Here is a 17,764-nt window from a genome sequence, read left to right as displayed (position 1 = left end):
TTACAGGTAAAAAGGGACTGCCTAACAGTGCCAATTGTTACTATTTCTGCTGTGCTGGGTTTGGACAGACCCAGCGGCAGCCATTATTAGCATTCCAGCTATCATAGGTTTTATCATACAATTGCCTGGACACACAGAGGTAGCAGATAGGCCTCTATACTCTAAACAGGCCGAGTACGGTGCTTCAGAAAAGGAGGAAAGAATTGGTAAATACTGCTTCCGTCCTCTCCCCATGGGACCCCATGGTATGGCATGGCCTTAAAGGGAACCTACCATCATGATTCTACCAATAAAGATAGAACGGCTGGTAAATTTTCTAAAGCGGCTACTGGAGAATGGAGTAGCCGGAAATGAGGCTACACGTCGCAGCTACTCTACGCCCCAGTAGCCTCTTTTCTCCTCCTACCCTAACATCTTCTCGTCCGAGAAGCTGGAATTCTGTGCATGCGCAGTAGCTCCGGCTTCGGAGCAGTTGGCCGTGCAGCAGCTTCCCGGGTTGTGGGCGTCCAGCTACGAGGAGCTGTGTGCCGAAGATGTCAGGGTAGGAGGAGAAAAGAGTCTACTGGGGGGTGGCGTAGCCATAATGTGTAGCCTCATGTCCAGCTACTCCACGCCCCAGTAGCCACTTAAGAAAATTTACATATTATGGTATTCCCTTTAAGGACCCGGACTGGCTGCCATAAATATACAATGGGTGGTTAGGAACCAGTCAAAAGCCGACACATGTTCCCCATTTATGAAACATGTTTACATGTTTACAACGTGTTCATATGAGTTAAGCATGCAAGCGCATACCGTGAATGCCAAGCAAATTTTAGGGAAGATTTATTAGAAGTATTTGAGAGCAGTACTGTTCTAGTCCATGGCAATCGATTTTCCCACAGCTGTTTAAAGTATGAAAGCTCAGCTCTGATTAGTTTCCATGGGAAACTAGAAGCCATTTACCTCAGACACATATGTTAAATCTCCCCCAGGTGGTCTGGAAGGAACGTGTGCAGTATTCATTCCACCACCATTGTATATTTGTACAAACCACTACAAATACTGTCCACTATTGTGGTACTGTAAATTGCCACGGGTTAGCCACAAAAATTTCGGCTAATCCACAGCGATACAATTCTGGATTGGGCCCTAAAGGGATTTAGACACCCAAAAGTTGACAAGTGGTTAACGTGAGCAGAACGTAGCCTTAGGGTGATGCCACACGTGGCGTTTTGAACCCTTTTTTGGGCCATTTTTAAACAGTCCGTTAAAAAACACACGCGTTAAAAACGCATCCGTTTTTTAAAAACGCATGTGTTTTTTACCATTTTTAATTAAGATAAAACCTGTCAAAAATGGGTAAGTTTTCAAAAAATGGATGCGTTTTTTAAACGAATTGCTTAAAAAACAGAACAAAAAGGGGTTCAAAACTCCATGTGTGGCATCACCACACAAGGCCAATGGCATATCATTGGTCCACTTAAAACTAGCTGTCCACTGGAAAGATTTTACGGATCAACCACGTCTGCATGAACTTATCCACGCACAGAGAGACGTGCCTCGCTCCGTTATCAGCTGACCAATCATCTGGATCCAGTCCCATTATTTATCAGTTTTATGGCTATGTAAGATGCCATTTTTCATTGATTCTATAGCGGTACATTTTGTTACAATCATTGAGCACTATACAACAAACAAGCGTCTGAGAACAGAGTATAGAAGAATTAAAAAGGCGCTTGTCACACAGCCAACTTCTACACAGGATGAACACCTTTAGACCCATACATGGGGCAACTCCTCCACTAGCCATTTAACATAGACAACATAGCAATGCAACCTCACAATTAACGGGGCTGCATCTATGGGACCCAACACAGGCACAAAGACAGTCTGTGCATGGAGGGTCTACACAAGCCTACAGTATAGCTCACAGAAACAGTACCAATTCTAGGCACCCCCACTGTGCACATCACCCATACATGCTCTTCTGGGATGTGGGTGCTAGTATTTTCTAGGATACACACAATTCAATGATTTCAGAGGTCAATGGACTCGGGGGATGGCATCTGACAAGGGTCTCCCGGTTGCAGGAAGCAGATGACAAACCCTTTAATTGAAGCAGGGGTGTGGTGGATGATCATTACTAGAGGAGCCATCCGCTACACAAGGTGCAGCATATCCCAGGGTAGAAGAGGTTGATTGAAGGTCATAGAGAACATGCCATGCACATGCTTACATGTGTACACGCGGCTGTACATATGGTGCCAGGAACACTAGAAGCCATGTCTATGCAGGGGAAGCCATTGCCCAGCAGTGCAGCCTCCAGTAACACATCATGAAGGGGTATGGCAGGAACACATAGGCCCTGGGACTAAAGGGGCAGCCAGGCCCAGATACATAGACAGATATATATATATATATATATATATATATATATATTACACACACTATTTCTATTCTGTGTGATACAGTACCCGGCCACCCTTCAGGGGCAGCCATGACACATAAGGAGACATATATACATAGAGATGATGCTTACAGTCCAGGTGCTTCTTCTTGGGCCCCATCACCTCATGAGTGGTCGCCTTACATACCGCCCTGGCCACGGCTGAGCCCGTCACACTGTACTGTGCGGCAGCGATGCGATCTGTCAGTGTCTGGCCCGACATCTTCTCTCCTGTCACGAGACACAAATCCCTGTCACTGGAGCCTGTCACATCACCCCCCAAGCACAGACATGTCCATACAGCAGCGCTATGGCGAGCCAATCATACGGATGATGGGTAAACACGATCATCCGTGTATGTAGCCTGCATACTGCACTGCACACACAGCTCACCCGCAGGCACCACCTGACACCCCCAAATATGCCGCCCAGTGCTGCGGATATTCACCTGATCGCTCTCCCGTAGATCAAACCCCTTAGATGAACGGAGGCTGCAGAACCGAGGTCTTGTCCCTCACAATACAACACATCCTCCTCCTCCCGCACCTCCTCCCTGTTATCCTCCCTGGCAGCCTGGGATTAGAATATCACCGCCCCACCCCCCACCTGCGCTCTCACATCGCTCCCTTCAATTATTAAACGGCTACATTACAGACTGATACCGGCACAGTGCCCGGCCACCTCCGTATACCGCCCCTGTAATGTGCCCGGCCACCTCCGTATACCACCCCTGTGATGTGCCCGGCCACCTCCGTATACCGCCCCAGTAATGTGCCCGGCCACCTCCGTATACCACCCCTGTGATGTGCCCGGCCACCTCCGTATACCACCCCTGTAATGTGCCCGGCCACCTCCGTATACCACTCCTGTGATGTGCCCGGCCACCTCCGTATACCACCCCTGTGATGTGCCCGGCCACCTCCGTATACCACCCCTGTGATGTGCCCGGCCACCTCCGTTTACTGTCCCTGTGATGTACCCGGCCACCTCCGTATACCACCCCTGTCATGTGCCCGGCCACCTCCGTATACCACCCCTGTAATGTGCCCGGCCACCTCAGTATACCGCCCCTGTATTGTGCCCGACCACCTCCGTATACCACCCCTGTAATGTGCCCGGCCACCTCAGTATACCTCCCGTGTAATGTGCCCGGCCACCTCAGTATACCGCCCGTATAATGTGCCCGGCCACCTCAGGATACCGCCCCTGTAATGTGCCCGGCCACCTCAGTATACCGCCCCTGTAATGTGCCCGGCCATCTACGCATACCGTCCCTGCGATGTGCCGGGCCACCTCCGTATACCGCCCCTGTAATGTGCCCGGCCACCTCAGTATATCGCCCCTGTAATGTGCCCGGCCACCTCAGGATACCGCCCCTGTAATGTGCCCGGCCACCTCCGTATACCACCCCTGTAATGTGCCCGGCCACCTCCGTATACCACCCCTGTAATGTGCCCGGCCACCTCCGTATACCGCCCCTGTAATGTGCCCGGCCACCTCCGTATACCGCCCCTGTAATGTGCCCGGCCACCTCTGTATACCACCCCTGTCATGTGCCCGGCCACCTCCGTATACCACCCCTGTAATGTGCCCGGCCACCTCCGTATACCGCCCCTGTAATGTGCCCGGCCACCTCAGTATATCGCCCCTGTAATGTGCCCGGCCACCTCAGGATACCGCCCCTGTAATGTGCCCGGCCACCTCAGGATACCACCCCTGTAATGTGCCCGGCCACCTCCGTATACCGCCCCTGTAATGTGCCCGGCCACCTCAGTATACCGCCCCTGTAATGTGCCCGGCCATCTACGCATACCGTCCCTGCGATGTGCCCGGCCACCTCCATATACCACCCCTGTAATGTTTCCAGCAAAACGCATGCGATCGGCTTTTCAATCACATGCGTTTCCCTGGAAAAGCATGTTTGTTCGGGCCAAGGACCGCCCCCTGTGCGCTAGCGTCGCGTTATGAACGGACGCCTAGTGGTACGTGTGACCGCATCCAATCACCTCAAAGTGTTACTCCGGTGATTTAAACCGTGATTAGAAATCTTCTTGCAGCAGCCTTATGATGTGCCCAGCCATCTGCATTTGCTGCCTGTTTTGTACCCCGTCACCTTTATGTGCTGCCCCTGTGATGCCCCCTGCCAACCTCTTTAGTTTGGTCCAAAAAAATTGGTCTAAAATAGTTTGTGCCACATTTACAAAGGGGTTTAGATCGTTATTGGATCCTTTTACAACTAGAATGACAGATGAGGATTGGTCCACGGAATTTGTGCACCAACAATCATGCAGATGCGCCAGGAGTTTTCTAGAGTAAACTAAGCTGGGTAAACGGAACCTGACACCAGAGGACTCTTTTTCAATGGTAACAGGTTCCAATAGAGACTAAAAAGTGCTGATCACAAATGTTTTAAAATCATCTGTAGTTTACTTAGTTTTAGTAATATCCGTTTTTAAAATGTACTTTGTCCTTGCCAGCTCGAGGATCTGTGCCTTTCATATTGTAACGGGGGCCTTCTAGTTTGAATCTTTGCTCCAGTAGTCCCCCCGCTCATTAGTATTCACCCCCTCCCACAATCTACCTCTACCTTTCACCTACCACCCATGACGTATGCTCACCACACAAGTAAAACTCACGCTTGCACGGTGAACCTTGTATAGTCATGACCATAAGTTTTGGGAAAGATACAAATTTTTACAAAGTCTACTGCATCAGGTTTTATAATGGTAATTTGCATATACTCCAGAATGTTATAAAGGGTGATGTCACACGTGCCGCTTTGTCTGCATTTGCAAACACAAACAAAGCCGCACCCACCGGGGCGGGCTGCGACCTGATCGCATCGGCGTTTCTATGGTAACGGCTGCGATCGGGAACGAGCCACCAGTGTTTTGCATTAAATTAACGCAAAACGCCGGCGGCCTCTTCCCGATCGCAGGCGTTTCCATAAAAACGCCGATGCGATCGGGCCGCAGCCCGCCCCGGTGGGTGTGGCTTTGTCTGCGTTTGCAAACGCAGACAAAGCGGCACGTCTGACATCACCCAAAGAATGATCAGCTTAACAGCAATTAATTGCAAGTTAATATTTGACTAGAAAATGAACTTTTTCCCCCAAAACACATTTCAACTTCATTGCAGGCCTGCCTTAAAAGGAGCAGCTAACATTGTTTCAGTGATTGCTCCATTAACACAGGTGTGGGTGTTGATGAGGACAGGGCTGGAGATCAATCTGTCATGATTAAGTAAGAATCACACCACTGGACACTTTAAAAGGAGGCTGGTGCTTGGCATCATTGTTTCTCTTCTGTTAACCATGGTTATCTCTAAAGAAACACGTGCAGTCATCATTGCACTGCACAAAACGAGTATCGCAGCTAGAAAGATTGCACCTCAGTCAACAATCTATCCCTTCATCAAGGAATTCAAGTTGCCATAAAGGCTCCAGGGCGCCCAAGAAGGACCAGCAAGTGCCAGGACTGTCTCTTAAAAGTGTTGCAGCTTCCGGATCTGGCTATCAGCAATGCAGAGCTTGCTCAGGAATGGGAGCAGGCAGGTGTGAGTGCATCTGCATGCACTGTGAGGCGGAGACTCTTGGAGCAAGGCCTGGTGTCAAGGAGGGCAGCAAAGAAGCCACTTCTCTCCAGAAAAAACATCATGGACAGACTGATATTCTGCAAAAGGTACAGGGAGTAGGCTGCTGAGGACTGGGGTAAAGTCATTTTCTCTGATGAATCCCCTTTCCGATTGTTTGGAACATCTGGAAAACCGCTTGTTCGGAGAAGACAAGGTGAGCGATACCACCAGTCTTGTCTCATGCCAACTATAAAGCATCCTGCAACCATTCATGTGTGGGGTTGCTTCTCAGCAAGGGAATCGGCTCTCTCACAGTCTTGCCTAAAAACACATCTATGAATAAAGAATGGAACCAGAATGTCCTCCAAGAGCAACATCTCCAAACCGTCCAAGAGCAGTTTGGTGATCAACAATGCCTTTTCCAGCATGATGGAAAGGGGATAAGTAAATGGCTCCCCAGATCTTAATCCCATTGAGAACTTGTGGTCAATGAGACGGGTGGACAAACAAAAACCAGCAAATTGTGACAATGCAAGCATTGATTGTGCAAGAATGGACGGCTATCAGTCAGGATTTGGTCCAGAAGCTGATTGAGAACTGCCAGGGAGAATTGCAGAGGTCCTGAAGAAGAAGGGTCAACACTGCAAATATTGACTTGCTGCAGTAACTCATTCTTACTGTCAATAAAAGCTTTTGTTACTCATAATATGATTGCACTTGTATTTCTGTATGTGATAAAAACATCTGACAAGCACACATAAAAACCAGAGGGCAACAGATCATGTGAAAATATCATATTTGTGTCATTCTCAAAACTTATGGCCATGACTGTATTTCTGACATGTGCAGTAAGCTGCAAGGCATACTGCATATCCTACCAATCCCATAGAAGCGTATGGTGCCTGGCCGCAATACGGTGAGCATGATGTTTGTCACCATCTGTAGACGGGAAAAGGAGAGAGCAGGCCCAGGCACCATGCGTGGCTATGGAGAGGGAAGGGGTGAGCAGCACTCATCTCTCTGCCTCCGCAGCTGAACTTGTGCAAAACTGGTTCTCAGCACAGGCATAGCACACGTTTGTGTGAAAAGAGCCTAAAACTGTGTAATCTTAAGGAAAGATTTATGAAGTGCTGGCGCATCATGATATTACCCCCACCCCTTTCGTCCCTTTCAACCAGATTTACCACAAGGCCAGTTGTAGCCAGTGTGGCGGTATGCCAGAACAAGCCTTCATCAATCCCACCCGCCTCCCTGCAACTGCCCACTGTTTTACTCCGCAGCACTAGTGATAAATCTCCCCCATTAGTTCACAAAAGTTAGTACACCCCTCACATTTTTGGAAATATTTTATTATAATATTTTCAAGGGAGAACACAGAAGATATAACACTTTAAAACAATGATAAGTAATCAGTGTACAACTTGTGTAACTGCGCAAATTCATTGTATCCTCAAAATATTTAACCACTTAACGACCAAGCCCTTTATCATTTTTTTGTTTTTTTTTAATTTCTCAATCTCCACCTTCAAAAATCTATATTTCCATGTAAAGTGCTGTGTGAGCGCTTGTTTTCTGCGTAACAAATTGCATTTCTTAGTGACAGTATTTTCTTGTGGTCTTCGATTTTACAGCTTTCACTGTGCGCCACAAATGTGCAGCAATCTCTGTCATCTCCATGGTGATTAATAGAGCAAAAGGGACATGCAAGGCTCATCTCATCACGGAGACCCCCATTGATCAATAAGTTAGGTCCTATCCTGTGGAAAGGGCCCAACTTCTTTCGAGGAAAAAACAGTTTATGGTTTATGACCAGCAGTCTTAATGAATTTGCATAATTTTGGTCATGTCTATTTGTACATGGAGATGTATATACATTGGTTTACTTAGGACCACCACCACATTTCTTTGTGCTTTTGTGGAATTTTTATTGTAGTTTTTAATAATTTGTCTTGATTGCTATATTTTGTGTTAATAAAGATTGATGTTATTATTTTATTCCAAGTTTTGTCATAGTTTCTAGTCTATGACTATTGGGTGACTCTTGGGTCCTATATACCTATATTGGTAATGTTGTTGTCATTTTGATGATAGGATTCATACTGGAATCGGGTCTTCTTATTGGTATTCATCAAAAAAATACTTTGTCTGGAGCTACAATTACAAAATATACCAGTTCTGACTACAAATTCAACTTAAGGACAAACCTACAGAACCTATTTTGTATGTAACCCTGGGACTGCCTGTACTTTGGACCTAGTTGTTACAGATAATTTAGTGAAAACAATGGCATCACATACACTACATTTTTTCTTGCCAATGTTAAACATTTGCTGATGGTTCCAATTTTATGCATATGTCATACAGCCAATGAAATGCATGTGTTCACATGAAGGAAGCTTAACCCCTTATCTCTGCACCCGTTTTCCATGTTAATGCCCAAGCTGTTTTTCAGGGATTTTTCCTCCAAGGCTTCTACAAACTTTAATATACATTTTAACCATGTTTAATATTTTTTTGTCACTATAGCGGTATGGGGTCTTGTTTTTTTCAGGACAAAATGCGGTTTTTAATAGCAAAATTCGGGGTTTCATATATCCTACTAGTGAACTTTTATAACTTTTGTGTATTATATTTAAAATATTTTTAAACAAAAATTTCCTGCCCTTATTGTCAATCCTAGATAAGATAAAAACTTTTTCTCTGGGTCAATGCGCATACAGCAATACCAAATTAACAGGGTTTTTTTCAAATGTTCTTCCTTCGCATCATGAATATTATTTTTTTTTTTTTTTGGGGGGGGGCGGGGAACTCTTTGCATTACCACCTTCAAAGTGCCATAACTTTTGACATTTTTTGTCAATGCAGCTTTTTAAGAGCTTTGTTTTTGAGGAAAGACCTGCGATTAATATAATTTTGTGGGATAGATGATTAAAAAATAGCAATTTGGGCATCTTTTTAGTTTATTTTATTTAGTTTACATATTTTTACCGTATATACTCGTGTATAAGCAAAAAATGTGCTGAAAAACCTCACCTCGGCTCATACAGGAGTCAATAAAAAAAATAAAAACTTATATACTCACTCTCCGACAGCCCCGATGCTCAGCGCGGCTCCTCGATGTCGGAGCACCTCCTCTTCTGTCTTCCCCACTACAGGGGTCAGGCCGGCTGTATACTACACGGGGTCAGGCCGGCTGTATACTACATGGGGTCAGGCCGGCTGTATACTACATGGGGTCAGGCCGGCTGTATACTACATGGGGTCAGGCCGGCTGTATACTACATGGGGTCAGGCCGGCTGTATACTACATGGGGTCAGGCCGGCTGTATACTACATAGGGGCAGGCCGGCTGTATACTACATGGGGGCAGGCCGGCTGTATACTACATGGGGGCAGGCCGGCTGTATACTACTGGGAGCTGGCTGGCTATCTACTACTGGGAGCTGGCTGGCTATCTACTACTGGGAGCTGGCTGGCTATCTACTACTGGGGGCTTGCTGGGTATATACTGGGGGAAGGGGGGCTGTGACCAATGCATTTCCCACACTTGGCTTATACTCGAGTCAATAGGTTTTCCCAGTTTTTGGAGGTAAAATTGGGGCCTCGGCTTATACTCGGGTCGGCTTATACTCGAGTATATACGGTGTGTGTGTGTGTATATATATATATATATATATATATATATATACACAATTATAGTTTTGTAGCCTGGGTGTGGAGGTACAAAAGGTGTGGAATTTAACTTTTTTGTTGGTTTTTGCTTTTTTTTATATAACTTTGTCCCACAAGGAGTCACATACACAAGATCATTGATCTCTTATCTATTGCAGTGTATTATACTGGCCTGAGAGGCCTCCGCCTGGGCTAATAGATAGGTAACACAGGCCTTTGGTCCTTCAGTGAACAACGGGCTGCCATGTGACACCCTCTGCAGCCCAAGATCACTGCTGTGGGGTTCTCATGTGTGACAGACAGAGCTTATTGCCTTTGCAGCTACTTATACACCGCAGTCCATGTTTGACCACAGTGTCTGAGGCCACACGTTCACATGCTGTGTTCTGATTGCGTTTACATTGCGCTTTGTGTGCTAGCGTCGCGTTATGAACTGACTTGCTAGCGGAAAGTGTGACCGTGGCCTTACACAGGGGGCAGTCCTTGGCGGTCCAGGGAAACGCATGCGATCGGCTTATCATTTGCATGCGTTTCCCTGTGACCGCAGCCTAAGGGTGATATAAGCACTGGGAATAGGGATGAGTGGGTGTGGCCAGCCACCTCCGCCGGCCGGAAGCCAATCTCATGGCGCCTTCCCACATGGCGTTTTCGTTCCGTTATTAAACACATCCAAAACGAAAGTGGGAGGAGCTTTGGCCAAAATGCATACACGTTTGCAATGAAAAACACATGCGTTTCATGTGTTTACAGGCAGACCACCCCCCACTCGCGTTTTGGATGCATTCAAAAACACAACGAAAACCCCACTTGGGAAGCCGCTCTGCACCTCCCTCTCCTCTTACATGACGTCACCTCCCTCTTCCATGCTTCCAAGTGATACCGGCATTTCAACATTAAAGAAGACCAGCGCCAGGAGTGGAATGAAGAGTAGCGCAGGTGAGTGACGCAGCCTTAAAAGGCTTTAGTGACCAAGTATTTTTAGCCAATTTTCGTAAGCACCAGTTTAAGGACCATAAGGTTCTTTTTGTGCAACCTTAACATTATTTTTTTTCGGGACACGTAGACCTAGTTAAAACATTATAAAAACGTAAACATTATTTTTTATTCTCATTTGAGGTTAAAAGTGGAAAAAAGGCTTTTTATGTAATTTATAATACATATTTTTTGAAATTTTCAAATTAACTCAAAATGAACATTATTAATGAATCCCCTATTTTATTTTGTTCATTTTGATATATAATATGCATAGTCTTGGGCAAATGACTACGGCAGTGTTTTTTTAGTGTAGCTGGGATTTTTTTATTATATGAGGAAATGCGAATTTCATTTTATGAACAAGTGTTAATAATATTGTGTATGTGTGTTTTTACTTTATATGTCTCACATGAGGTCATAAAAGATCCCTGGGGGACATTTTCACTTCACTTTATTTTACTCTTTTCTTTTCTTTTAAGGCCGATGGCACACGTGGTGTTTTGAACCTGTTTTTAACCCTTTCCCGCTCTGCGCAGTGACTTAGCCCTCAGCGTCCGATATATTGGACGCAGAGCCGATGCCGGTTCAGCTCAAGATCTGAGCCGAACCAGCATCGGGAAACACGGGGTGCCAGCTGCGACTTATAGCCGACACCCCAGTGTAACACCCATGGTTGGACTGTGCTCCGATCACGGGTGTATAACCCGTAAAATGTTGCGGTCAGTTCGACCGCAGCATTTAACTTGCCTTTGGGGGGGTCTTTCCCCCACGATCGCATAGGCTGACACTGCACATGCATAGGTTGACACTGCTAATACCCTGCAATACATCAGTATTGCAGAGTATTATCATGAACAAGCAAACAAATGATTGCTTGTTCATGCCCTATGGTGGAAAGAGTAAAAAAGTTAAAAAAAAAAAAAAAAGGTTATTCAATAAAAAATAAAGTAATAAATCAATAAAAATGCCCATAAGCCCTATAACACATAGAGACATATAACGCAAAAAAAAGTCTAAATCATAACACAAACCCCACATATATAGTATCCGTAACAACTCGTAGAATAACAGCAAATAATTATTGAACCTGCACTAGGAACACCGTTAAAAAAAATGTTATAAACCCTCCAAAAATTATGATTTTTACCTATTCAATCCCACAAAAAATGCTGTAAAAAGTGATCAAAAAATATATGTACTCCAGAATGATAGTGGTGCAAAGAACAACATGTTCCGCAAAAAACAAGCCATCAACTAGCTCCAAAGCCAAAAAAGGAACAATGCCAATGCCACTTAGAAGACGGCAATGCAAAAATGATAGATTTTTCCCACATTAGGGTTTTATTTGACTAACTTAGTAAAACGTAAGAAAAAATATTCATGTCTGGTATCCCCGTAATCGTACTGATCCATATAATAAAGATAACATGATTATTAGGCTATACACTGAACACCAAAAAAAAAAAATCCAGTAGAGAATTGATGCTTTTCTACTCCTGCCCTCAAAAAAAGTTCCTACATTTTCTACAATAGGGGATACCAACGCCAAAATGGTAACACTGGAAAAAGTATCTCATCCCGCAAAAAAAAAATGCCATCACATGGCCCCAATAACGAAAAAGCGGAAATGTTATAGCCTACAAAAGGGGCCAATGAGGAAACTAAAATCCTGGCAGCTGCAGGTCCCTCCTTCCCTTCTCCGCCTCGCTGTGCGCCCATAAAACAAGTAACGGTCACATGTGGGGGGGTCTCGGGAGAAATTGCATAACAAATTGTAAGATGGGTTTTCTCTTTTTATCTTTTGGAAATGTGTAAATTTTAGGGCTAAATGAACATATAACCGACAAAATTTGGCCATTCTAAATTTCACCTCCATTTTGATTTCATTACTATGAAGATCTCAAGGGGTTAACAATCTTCCTAAAAGCTGTTTCTCATAGTTTGAGGGGTGCAGGTTTGAAAATGGGTTGATTATATAGGGGGTTTTGATGGTAAATATGTAAAATTTCTTTCAAAACGGTATTTATCCCCAAAATAGTCAATTCTGAAAATACGGAAAATCGATGTTCGATTTGTAAGCCGCGTGACATCAAAATAAATTATCCAGACATTTAAAAAATTATGAAAATGTAAAGTAGACAAATGGGAAATGTTATTCTGCAAGTTATTTAGGTGGTAAATCTATCTGCCTGAAAACGCAATGATTTAGAAATTTCGAAAATGGCAAATTTTTCAAAAATATTCATAATTTTTTCTTTTTTTTTTGTAAATAAACGCAAAACTTATCAGCCAACATTTACCACTAAAATGAAGTACAACATGTGGAGAAAAATCAATCTCATAATCGCTTAAATAAGTAACAGTGTTCAAAAGTTCTAACCATATAAAGCGACGCAAGTCAGAATCCAAAAAATGGGGCTGAGCCTTAAGCTGTAAAATGGCTGCATCCTTAAGGGGTTAAGCAGTCAGTTAAAAACGCATCAGTTTTTGACCGGTTTTACCAATTATAATAATTAAAACAGGTAAAAAACTGATGCGTTTTTTAACAGACTGCTTGAAAACACCCCACGCCACACGCTGCATTCTTGGACTGTTTTAAGCACATTTGTTTTCAGTCCGTTTAACCCCTTAAGGACGCAGCCATTTTGTAGCTTAAGGCTCAGCCCCATTTTTTTGGATTCTGACCTGCGTCGCATTATATGGTTATAACTTTTTAACACTGTTACTTATCAAAGTGATTATGAGAATGTTTTTTTCCCCACATATTGTTCTTCATTTTAGTGGTAAATTTTGGCTGATAAGTTTTGCGTTTATTTACAACAAAAAAAAGATTTTTTTTTTAAATTTGCCATTTTCGAAATCTCTAAATCAGTGGTTCTCAACCTTTCTAATGCTGTGACCCCGCAATACAGTTCTTCATGCTGTGGTGACCCCAAACCATGCAACTCGCTTTAGGCGACCCCCGGTTTTGGTCATTCGACCCCCGCTGGGGTCCCGACCCACAGGTTGAGAACCACTGCTCTAAATCATTGTGTTTTCAGGCAGATAGATTTACCATCTGAATAAGTTGCTGAATAACATTTCCCATATGTCTACTTTACACTTTCATAATTTTTGAAATGTTTGGATAATTTAATTTTATGTCACGCGGCTTACAAATCGAACATCGATTTTCCAATTTTCAGAATTGACTATTTTGGGGATAAATACCATTTTGAATGAAATTTTACATATTTATCAAATATATATATACATACAGAGGTCGCACTAACATTTTTCCAGAAGGGTAAAAATACTCCTCTCACCATTTTGGAGGAGTATTTTTACCCGAGGAGGAGTATGAAAATTTTGGTAAAACACTGCACACATAGTACACCACTACACACCACTCACACAGCACGCAGTACACTCACACAGCACGCAGTACACTCACACAGCACGCAGTACACTCACACAGCACGCAGTACACTCACACAGCACGCACTACACTCACACACAACACTACACTCACACACAACACTCACACACAACACTACTCTCACACACAACACTACACTCACACAGCACACACACACACAACACTACACTCACACAGCACACACACACACAGCACTACACTACACTCACACAACACTACACTACACTCACACAGCACTACACTCACACAGCACTACACTACACTCACACAGCACTACACTACACTCACACAGCACTACACTACACTCACACAGCACTACACTACACTCACACAGCACTACACTACACTCACACAGCACTACACTACACTCACACAGCACTACACTCACACAGCACTACACTAAACTCACACAGCACTACACTACACTCACACAGCACTACACTACACTCACACAGCACTACACTACACTCACACAGCACACACACACACCACTACACTCACCCGGGCTTGCTCTTAAGTCCCGTCGCCGGGACAGCCCCGCTGTCCACATGTCTCCTCTGTGGCCGGTGCTCTAACTCCGGGTCTCTCCGGCACGCCCCTTAGTCACGTGCCCCGCTGAGCGGCCCGATGCGCTGTGTTCGCGCTAGTGACATCCCCCTCTTTTGCGGCGCGCGCCGGGCCGCTCAGCCTGCGCGCTACACGGAATAATTGCCAAGCGTAACTTTACGCATGGCAATTATTTTGGGGGGTAATGGCGCCTCATCACGCGTCTATGACGCGTGGTGAGGCGTTAATGCGGCCTCTGTATACATATATATCAAAATCCCCTACATAATCAACCCATTTTCAAATCTGCACCCCTCAATCTATCAGAAACAGCTTATAGGAAGATTGTTAACCCCTTCATAGTAATTGAATCAAAGTGGAGGTGAAATTTAGAATGGTCAAATTTTGTCTGTTATACGTTCATTTAGCCCTAAAATTTACACATTTTCAAAAGATAAAAAGAGAAAACCCACCATACAATTTGTTCTGCAATTTCTCCCAAGTACCGAGACCCCCACATGTGGCCGTGACTTGTTTTATGGGCGCACGGTGAGGCGCAGAAGGGAAGGAGGAACCTGCAGCTGCCAGGATTTTAATGTCCTCATCGGCCCCTTTTGTAGGCTATAACATTTTTGCTTTTTCGTTATTGGGGCCATGGTGATGGCATTTGTTTTTTGCGGGATGAAATGCTTTTTCCAATGTTACCATTTTGGGGTTGGTATCCCCTATTGTTGAAAATTTGGAAACTTTTTTTGAGGGCAGGAGTAGAAAAGCATCAATTCTGTACTGGATTTTTACCTTTACCTTTTTTTTTTTTTTGGTGTTCACCATGTAGTCTAATAATCATGTTGTCTTTATTCTATGGGTCGATAGGATTACGGGGATACCAGACATAAATATTTTTTCTTACATTTTACAAAATTTGTCAAATAAAACCCTAATGTGGGAAAAATCTATCATTTTTGCATTGCCGTCTTCCAAGTGGCATAACATTTTTAATTTTTTGGCTACAGAGCTGGTTGATGGCTTGTTTTTTTCGAGACATGTTGTACTTTGCAACAGCATCATTCTGGAGTACATTTTTTTTAAATCATTTTATTGCATTTTTTGTGGGAGTGTATAGGTAAAATTCATAATTTTTGGCGTTTTTTTTTACGGCGGGTTCAGTAATGATTTACTTTAGGGAAAAACAGTCAAAAACGCATGCGTTTTAAAAATGCTTGCGCTTTTTAACGGACTACTTAAAAATGGCCCAAAAACGGGTTCAAAACACCATATGTGCCACCACCATGCATGCGCTTTTCAAAAATGTTTTTAACGGACTGCTTAAAAACAGCCCAAAAACTGGTTCAAAACCCTGCGTGTGCCGCCGGCGTTAGGCCGCGGTCACATGTTCCGCTAGGCATCCGTTCATAATGCGACGCTTGCATCCGAGGCCCGAACGCACATGCGTTTCCAGGGAAACGCATGCGATTGATAAACCGATCACATGCTTTTCAAAGCGGTTGTTATTTTGAAAACGCCTGCATTTGTGGTCTGCTTTTTGAAACACGTGATTACATGCACAAACAAGATCACTGGGGGACATTTACTTAAAGTGTCGGTGTCTGCATTGGCTTTGTTACCGACCTGCTCTCGGAAAGAAGATACACATTTAATATTGTAGAGCTGTGCAGAGGCATTTCTGGCGCCGAGACCATTTTCTGTCCCTGGGACCAAAATCTGTCCCGAGCACCAGAAATGTGTCCAACAGTCCCTGCTAGACCAGTTTTCTTTTGGTCTACTTTCCGCCAGTTTACAGCGCCCAAAAATGGCTGTGACACATATTAATTCTGTCTGAGTTTCCACTCCGCCAAAGCCACGCCCCTTTTCGGAGAAGAGTCGGAGCAGACGGAAAAAGTCATTTTTTCTGTCCCCGACAGCTAATAAATAGGTCTGAGAGCAGAACATGTGGTGAGAGCGCCACAAAACTGGCGGAAACACCATAGTAAATGTCCCCCACTGTGTTTTTACAAATTCCAAGAGACACAGCTGCATGCAATTACCATACATCAAGCTTTGTGTTTTTAAAAATGCAAGCAAACATTTGAAAAACGCATGTACAAAAACACATCCGTTTTCAATGCATTTGAAATTTAAGCAGAAATACAACAAAAGAGCCAAGTGTGTCATCGGCCGTTAACAGTAATGTAATTAGGCAAATCACCTCTCCTCAGCCGTAACCCCGGCGGCACACATGGAGGTTTGAACCCATTTTTGGGCCTTTTTTAAGCAGTCCGTTAAAAAACGCATGCTTTTTTTGAAAACACATGCAGTTTATTTTTAAACACGTCCGTTTTTGACCGGTTTTACCAATTATCTTAATTAAAACGTGTCAAAAACGGATGCATTTTCAAAAACCGCATGCGGTTTTTAACGGACTGCTTAAAAACGGCCCAAAAACGGGTTCAAAACGCCAAGTGTGCCACCGGCCTAAGGCTGGTGTCACGCGTGACGCTTTTTCTGCAGACCGGGGCGGGCCGTGGCCGGATCGCATTGGCGTTTCTATGGAAACGCCTGCGATCGGGAACGAGCCGCCCGTGTTTTGCATTAAATTAACGCAAAAGACAGGTGGCTCGTTCCCGATCGCAGGCGTTTCCATAGAAACGCCGATGCGATCCGTCCGCAGCCCGCCCCGGTGGGTGCAGCTTTGTCTGCGTTTGCACCAGTGTGGCACCAGCCTAAGAGCTCCAATACAGAGGAAAAGGAACACCTGTGGGCGTTTTCCCACGTGCCGTTTTCGTTGCGTTATAAATGCAAATGGGAGGGGGTTTGGTCAAAGCGTATATGCAACGCAAACCCATGACGAGTTGAAGAAAATCCCAGCAGTGTGCTCAGAAATATGTGTGTATTAGGAACTGTGGTCCTGTACTTTCCTTATAAAATCAACTTTATTTTTTTATTAATGAGGCGTCACCAGAGTTTCTCCAGGATCCAAGAGCTCTGGCTATTACTCGTCCCCCAAAGCACTTCTTCCCCACCTCCCCTTTCCTTTTCAGCTCTTCCTTCCACGGTCTACCACGATTTTCTGCAGACGGATTGAGGAATAAGCAGCAGCTGCCCAAGGCTTCTTCTACGGTAACAGACCCTGTATGGTCCATAAAGATGGCAGC

General features: G+C 44.5%; 1 protein-coding gene across 2 annotated transcripts in view; it reads right to left on the bottom strand.

The window, feature by feature from the left end:
- Nucleotides 1–3,032, bottom strand: part of SNAP91 (synaptosome associated protein 91) — an 87,648-nt gene extending 84,616 nt beyond the window's left edge. For both annotated transcript variants that reach the window (XM_072142030.1, XM_072142029.1), the window contains exons 1-2: nucleotides 2,877–3,032; nucleotides 2,522–2,659 (exon numbers count right to left, since the gene is read on the bottom strand). In XM_072142030.1, the coding sequence (XP_071998131.1) occupies nucleotides 2,522–2,651 (130 nt within the window). In that variant the 5' untranslated portion in view covers nucleotides 2,652–2,659; nucleotides 2,877–3,032. The remainder of the gene's footprint in view (nucleotides 1–2,521; nucleotides 2,660–2,876) is intronic.
- Between the last annotated feature and the right edge of the window lie 14,732 nt (nucleotides 3,033–17,764).

This window comes from Engystomops pustulosus, chromosome 3 (genome assembly GCF_040894005.1).
Source record: "Engystomops pustulosus chromosome 3, aEngPut4.maternal, whole genome shotgun sequence".
Classification (NCBI taxonomy): domain Eukaryota; kingdom Metazoa; phylum Chordata; class Amphibia; order Anura; family Leptodactylidae; genus Engystomops; species Engystomops pustulosus.
The sequence above is the reverse complement of the archived record's forward strand: the minus strand, read 5'-3'. Positions and strand labels throughout refer to the sequence as shown.